At 51.4% G+C, this 7,414-nt stretch overlaps 1 protein-coding gene across 1 annotated transcript; it reads right to left on the bottom strand.

Annotated features, from left to right (window-relative positions):
• Positions 1-219: 219 nt before the first annotated feature.
• Positions 220-4,531, bottom strand: LOC120859345 (melanoma antigen preferentially expressed in tumors-like). Its single transcript, XM_040235483.1, is given in 4 exon segments — positions 220-796; positions 1,975-2,580; positions 2,856-3,175; positions 4,496-4,531. Coding segments are annotated over 4 exon segments (1,539 nt in total).
• Between the last annotated feature and the right edge of the window lie 2,883 nt (positions 4,532-7,414).

Genomic DNA, 7,414 nt, shown 5'->3' with positions numbered 1-7,414 from the left:
ACATTTCTAACTTTGTAGTAACACATCTCTCCCCAAATCCCACCAACTCCTCCCTCCCCGCCCAGTCTAAATCACCTTTCCTTTTCCTGCATGCAGGGAACAATTGTCTGAAACTGTGGTTTCTGGTTTTCTGGATGCACTGAGGTCTTCTGGATGCACTGAGGTCTGGATGGGCAGTGTTCCAGTGCCAGGGAAAAAGCCTGTGACTCGTGAACTGGGCTAGGCGGGCATGTAGCAGGGGCACAGCATGGGCTCCGTGTCGTACAAGAACTCGTCACCGCAGTGTGGACAGGGGTTGGCGCTGAACTAGACCATGCTGGCCCGCCCAGAGGTGCACAGCAGCTGCTTGAGCTGGGCGTGCAGCTGAGCCAGGAGGCCCAGGTGCAGGGTACCATGCACATCCTCATAGCTCTCCAGGGGTGCGGGGTAGAGCTCGAGGCTCAGCTTGCTCAGCCCCTCGGTGTAGTGCAGCAGGCTCTCTAGCACGGACATGGAGATGGGGTTGCCGCTGAATCTGAAGGTGGTGAGCTGGGAGCAGCGGCTCAGGGAGGGCAGGAGGGCTCTGAACTGGGAGTCCATGATGCCACACTCGTCCAGCTCCAGGTCCTGCAGGGTGGCCGAGGTCCTCTCAATCAGGACCTGCAGGGGCTCCAAGCTGAGGCTGGTCAGGTTGACCCCGCTGAGGTCCAGGTCCTTCAGCAGGCTGACGGTCAGGCACTGTGACAGGTATGTCAGTTCTGACTCCAAAAGCAGGCAGTTGTTGATAGACAGGGTCTCCATAGGGGTCTTCAGGATCCTGGGGAGAGACAGGACAATCAGTCCCAGGGGCATAGGTGGCAATCAGAGGCATGTGCGGAGGAGAGGCCTGATTCATGAAAACACAGGGCATCTCACTGGCTTGGAGCTAGCCTCTCACCTTCTTGACTAGAAGGCAGAGGGTCTTCCAAGGGGAAGGTCTTGCTCAGATGGGTATGACCTCCCCCTGCACAAAATGATGAACTCTTTTCAATGTGGGAAAGAAACCATAAACAAATGTCATTTGCCTATTTCAGCTTACTAGTAATTGGTTAGCAGGAATTAAAGTGTTTCTACAGGACACGGCTAGTTGAAGTCAACAGCAGATTGGATGCAGTGGACATGGGCTGGTGGATACCAGCAGTTACACATGATCCCTGGGTGAATATCCCCCAGATATTCAGGGGTCACAGACTGTTCATCACCACCTACAATTCTTTTTTCTTTCTTTCTTTCTTCTGGTTTCTCAGTGAACATATTTATTCCTAATGCTTGGAGTTTGCAGCTGCCAAAATGGGAATCAATGAAACTGATTTTACAGACAGACTAGGCTGCATCCTCTCAGCTTTTATCAAGGCAGAGCGATAACCTGTTCCTGAGGATTTCCTATGTATTCAGAAGTCTGGGAGGAAAATAACAATTGTAATTTGAACTTAAAGCTAATGGAGCCACTTGAACAATGATGCTCATTGACTTTTTCTCTTCTCTGGACTGATAGGAGCCACAATGTTCCCCTCCTGATGCCTCTTTGTCATCTCCAGAATCACCCACTTCCCATAGCTCACCTCGACCCTAAAATAACTAAGGACAGAAGTGGCAGGTGGGAGGGAGAAACAGAGCTTCGGACTTCTAACCTGACACCTGATGGACCAATGGCTTTCTCTCTTAGTTATCTGTCATCATCTCAGCTAAGACATCACTCTCTCAGAAAGAACTCCCATAGGCATCACACCTGACCACCACTATGTGGACTCCCAGCAAGAACTCTCCCTTGACAACATCTAACGTAGGCCACACCTCTGACCCTGACCAGGGAGGTGACCCGACAGGACACCCAGGGACAGAGCGGTGGCGGCACTGTGAGGACTTCCCAGTGACCCGTGCACCCTGGCAATGTCCCCAGAGGGCACAAAATGAGAGAGGCCTGTTCTGGACTGTGGAGCTGGCACCACCCCTCACCTGAGCACCCGGTGCAGGTGGCCCTCCAAGAAGGTGATGGAGTCCAGGTAGAGCTCCTGCAGGTGGGGCAGGTTCAGGAACTGGGTGGTGAGCTGGCCAACCCAGTGCTCCTCCTTGTCGGGGGTGGTGTGCGGCAACACGTGGACATGAGACAGCAGCAGTTGACACAAGTTGCCCATCCGGCCCAGGTACAGCAGGAACCTACCCAGTGTGGCCACCTTCCAGGTGCAGTTCACCTCCAGGTCCTGGACGGTGTCCAGCTGCACCAGCCTCAGCATCCTCCTGATGCTCTGCACGGGGATGCTGAAGATCCTCAGCTTCTGGCAGCACAGGTGCAGCAGGCTCCTCCTCTGCTTGGCCTTCTTCAACAGGTAGCTGAGGGTCTCGTCCAGGGTGTCCTCCTTGAGGCACAGGTCGAGCAGCACCTCAACAGGGGCCCGTGCCGGCATCAGCCCCACCTGCGCCTCCACCCTGCGCGTCTTCTGCATGGGCTGGGCCGGCTCGGGCTCCAGCAGCGAGCAAACGCTGGCCTTGATGCCACACCACAGGGCCCAGAAGTCCTGGTGCGCATTCCAGTGCAAGTCCAGCACCTGCATCTTCCACCACCTGCGGGGCCACGGGGCACACACTGAGCTGTGCAGAGGTCGGCAGGCACCGGGACCCCGCGAGGGCTCTGCACTCCACATGCCACAGCTCCTCTGGCCTCCCGGCCAACCTTGGTCCCCACTTTAAGGGACACTGGGGGAGGGCCACATGCCTTTTGTCCCCTCTGCCCCTCAACTCGTCCTGTACACCCGAACGCCTCTTCCAGGTGATCCTCCTGCCCTGGCCGCATCTTGCTCACACCCCCAGGCCCCACCGTTCTGCCAGGTCGACCTTACCTGGGGCGGACCTCCTGAGCAAGCAGGACGTCCAGGCCGTCGAGTGCAGCCTGGAAGGTCTCCAGATGAGGTTGGTGGTCCTTCATCATGGCCCCGAGCGGGAGGCAGGGGAAGGGCCAGGCCTGCACCATCGCCTTCACGGCACGGGTGTGCTTCCCAGCAAAGGCCGCCTTAAACAGCGGCGGGAAGAGCTCGATGGGCAGCTCCTCCAGGGCTGTGATGTCCAAGGCCTCATTCCACACGAGGCTCTGGCTGGCCAGTTCCAGGAGTCAGGGTGGGGCCCGGACGCCAAACCTGAAGAACCTACTCCGGAACGAGTCCTGGGGAGGATGTCAGATGCCAGGGTGGGGGGCGTCCTTCTCTGGCCAAGATCCTGGGTGACCTTGCTGTTCCTCCACACTCAGAGAACTCAAGGCAGGGTCAGAGACAACTTCTGGCCACAAAGTCACAGCTTTTGCCCCACTGGCACCTTGACAAGCCCCTCTTTGGGCAGCAACAAAGGGACAAGGTGATCTCTTGCCCCATACCATGTCTACTGCTGCTGCATTTAATCCCTGCCCTGCTGGCCAGTAGACACCTACCAGTCTGACAGCTGACCCCACTCTCTTCAGAGAAAACTTCTGATTATTTCTAAAGGGCTGAAAACAGAAGTAAGGAGTTTAGACCACCATGGCCTGTCTCTAAACTCCAACCAATAACTCACCTAATGGGTGCTGACATGTCACTTAATAAAAAGATGTACCTTTCACTGTGTGTCTCTTCTACAAATGTCATTACCATTTGTTTCATTGGAGCAAAGCACTCACATTCAGAACAAAGCCTCCATTCTTTAAAATATTCTACACATTTTTTATTTTTGTATTCCATCAACTTCAAAACAGTTTTTACCTTGTAAAACAAAAAGAAAGCCCAAAAACCTTTTAAGCTAGTTAAATCACAAAACTATAAAATACAGGAACTATAATCATTAGTCCCAAATGAAAATGTAAAATGTCACTCAAAAATTCCTCTGAATTAGATGTCTTTCATTAAATCAATGCTGGGAACATCCCTGGCAGTTCAGTGAGGAGGACTCTGTCCTTTCACTGCAGGAGCACGAGTTCCATCCCTCTCAGGCAACTACGATCCCAGATGCTGTTTGCTGTGGCCCCATCCCCTCAGGCTCACCCCACCCTACCCCATCCACACCACTTGCCCCCTGCCAAATTCTATTTGGTTAAGAAATGTTGTTAATGGTCTGTACAAGTGGCGAAAATCAGAGAAGAAACCAAAATGTCTGGGATGAAGTAAAACTGCATGCAGAAGCAAAAGCAAAGCGTGCAATTGCCAATGTGAATGGAAAAGCAAAGAAAGTTCTCTACAGGATCCTGGCCCGTGTGGCCTGATCCATGGATACCCAGGCAGGTAAATCTGTCCGAGCCTGAGCATGGAACAGTGTGCTCAGGCCTCAGTCCCTCTTCTCCTTCCAGGACACGCATTTCAGATTCTGGCTGAAATTTCCCTTTCCAGCTCAAGTGCTATCTTACTAATAGATCTCCATCCAGCTAAGGCTGACTGGGTTTCTTTACTTCCTTACTATATACAACTGATGGGATTCTATGTCTGTTCAGAAAAGCAAAACGTGAAAGAAGAAAACCAACCTGAAGGTACATTCGTTGCGGGAGTTTGGGCCACATCAAAATCACCCAAATGTTGATGTTCAGACAGCTTTGTGCAGATGGTGGTGTCACCCGAGAAGAAAAAGAAACAGAGTAAGATTCCCAAGTATCACACAGTCACTTACACATTATGCCAGACTGTGAAACATGCGCTCGTTCACGGGGGAACAGAGGTGTAATGGAGGGATGGTCGGTCCTTCAGATTTGGAGGGTTCAGGCTTGCCTGGAACTGGTCAGGTTAAAATGACACCTAGGAGGTGGCCCGGAGAACAGACGGACCAGATGTTTGGAGTGAAACCAAGGAAAGTATCCAAGACACCTCTGTTTTGTTTGGAGGAATTCAAAGACTATTCCTAGGCGAGGCTTGAGAAATTACCAGCAGAGGTAGTGGCTAAAAAGGGACCAGGTGGATCCCTTAAACCCCAGGCAAACCCAAGATCCATGCTTCCTCCCTCCCTGGAGGCAAAGGGCATTTTCTCACTGAAGCTAGGAGATTACATTTAGGAATGTGGGTTAGGAGAGAATGGAACTCTTTTGGCTGGCCAAACCTGGGAGACGCCTTATTCTGCTGGGAAATCCACTGAGGGCTTAGGGCTCTCCTGAAGGGAAATCAATGTGGGCCAAGGTCACATATCTGTGTCAGCAAACGCCTGCAAATGGAGTATCAGGCGTCCCCCTGTACATCCCAGCCTGGGCTCTGTCCAATGACCTGTACCCTCACGATGACCTTCAAAGGCTCCTTCCCAAGTGTAGCTGGGTAACCGGAAGTTCCCTCAGTGCCAGTGAACAAGGAATGCAAAGCACCTTGGAAACCTCCACCTCACCCCTCTCCCTCTCCTAAGGCTCTCACCTACACACGTGCTGATGGGAGCTCAACTTTAAGCCCACAAATGAAATTCAGTTTTTCTTTTGCTCTCTATTAAGCACAGAAGCATCATGGACTTTCTCCCTGGTGAGGTGCAAAGCCTGCATCAAAGGGTCTTGGGTGAGGCCCTGCTGTGCTCGTGGACACGCTGGTTCTGCTGCGGTCTCAGAACAACAATGGATGGAACCTCTCCATCCTCGTCATTGTTGCCCCAATAGTTTTTCTATTTGGGGGCGAGAAGGTGGCCCTCCCTGCAGGATACTCTACAGTATGGTAACTTCCTAGAGACAGTACTCATCAAATTTCTACATACTCATCAGCAGCCAGAGACGTGGCTGTGCCTTAAATAGAGGACAGCTGCTACTGCTGCTAGGTTGCTTCAGTCGTATTCGACTCTATGTGACACATAGCTGGCAGCACACTAGGCTCTTCTGTCTCTGGGATTCTCCAGGAAAGAACACTGGAGTCGGCTGCAATTTCCTTCTCCATTGCATGAAAGTGTTAAGCAAAAGTGAAGTCGCTCAGTTGTGCTTGAATCTTAGTGACCCCATGGACTGAAGCCTACCAGGCTCCTCTGTCCATGGGATTTTCCAGACAAGAGTACTGGAGTGGGGTGCCATTGCCTAAAACCCTAAAATAAGGTCAAGCCGGAATGTGCCTTGTGGGCATTTTGACCTCTGGCAATCACATTAACCAGGCAGCTGCAGGATCTCAAGATTTACAACAAAGATAATCATCAAGTCCCTGATTAAGAAACAGCTATGACGACACTGTCACTTTCCAACACTCCCTCAAATAACTTTCTGAGAGAAACCGAAGTACACCCCTAGTTTCCTTTCCAGCCTGCTGAGCCTGAGACAGCCAAGGTCGGACACTGTCATGCTCCAAGGAGGAGGATTTGAGATTGCTCAAATCTCAGAATCCCCTGGGACGTTGTTAAACATAGAGCTTCTAGGGCTGCATTTCACACTGAAAAAACTCATATTACCAGAGGAGGGGGCCTGGGAATCTGGAAGTTCAAATTTTGCCACATTCACTTCTCTGAAGGGAAGTGAATCCCAAGGTGTGAAACCCTCCAATACTTGGGAAAGACTGATCTCTGGTGGCTCAGTGGGAAAGAAGCCACCACTTAATGCAGGAGACCTGGGTTCAGTCTCTGGGTGGGAAAGATCCCCTGGAGGAAGAAATAGCAACCCACTCCAAGATTCTTGCCTGGGAAATCCCATGGACAGAGGAGCCTGGCAGGCTACAGTCTATGGGGCCACAAAAGAGTCAGACACAACTTAGCAACTAAACCACAATGGTGAAACTGAAAGTCACTCAGCCCCGTCCGACCCTTCTCGACCCCATGGACTACACAGTGCATGGAATCCTCCAGGCTAGAATACTGGAGTGGGTAGCCCTTCCCCTCTCCAGGGGATCTTCCCAACCCATGGGAGTATTTGTTTTAACCATCCCCACCTCCAAAAACAAAGGAAGAGAAACCACTGTTGTCTAGCAGAACACACTGAAGCTTATCAATAGATGTAGAGAAAAGCCTTCCTATGTTAGGTTAGGAAGAAGCAGAGGACATGAGTTCAACCTCTTCTGCAGGAAGGTTTCTAGGCAGGAGGAGAGCATGGTTTCTATAGATTGGTTGAGAGCAGATGAATTTATTGACAGGCATTTGGTTCTGTAGCCAGGGAATGAATATGAATGGGAAATGGGTATGTTGTCCTTCTCTCTACGTCGAGAAGTTTCTATGCTATGGGCCTTGGTTACAGGGCTCCCAGAGGTCAATGAGAGAGGAATGATTGGTGACTTCATTAAAGCCTGACCCACAGAAGGAAGGCTGCTTCTCAGCAGCCAATGTCTGACTTCTGGGCTGTCTTTCAGGCTCAAGAAATGACCTACTGACTATTCTCTGGTACTCCTGAATTGGTTAGGACTCTGCACTTTCATTGTTGAGGAGTGGATTGCATTCTTAGTTGGGGAAGTAAGATCCTGCAAGCTGTGTTGGCTGGCCACCTAAGAAACAAAAACAGGAAGACATGATC

This window comes from Oryx dammah, unplaced genomic scaffold (genome assembly GCF_014754425.2).
Source record: "Oryx dammah isolate SB20612 unplaced genomic scaffold, SCBI_Odam_1.1 HiC_scaffold_639, whole genome shotgun sequence".
NCBI lineage: Eukaryota > Metazoa > Chordata > Mammalia > Artiodactyla > Bovidae > Oryx > Oryx dammah.
Note: the sequence above shows the minus strand (reverse complement) of the source record. Positions and strands in the feature narration are given on the sequence as shown.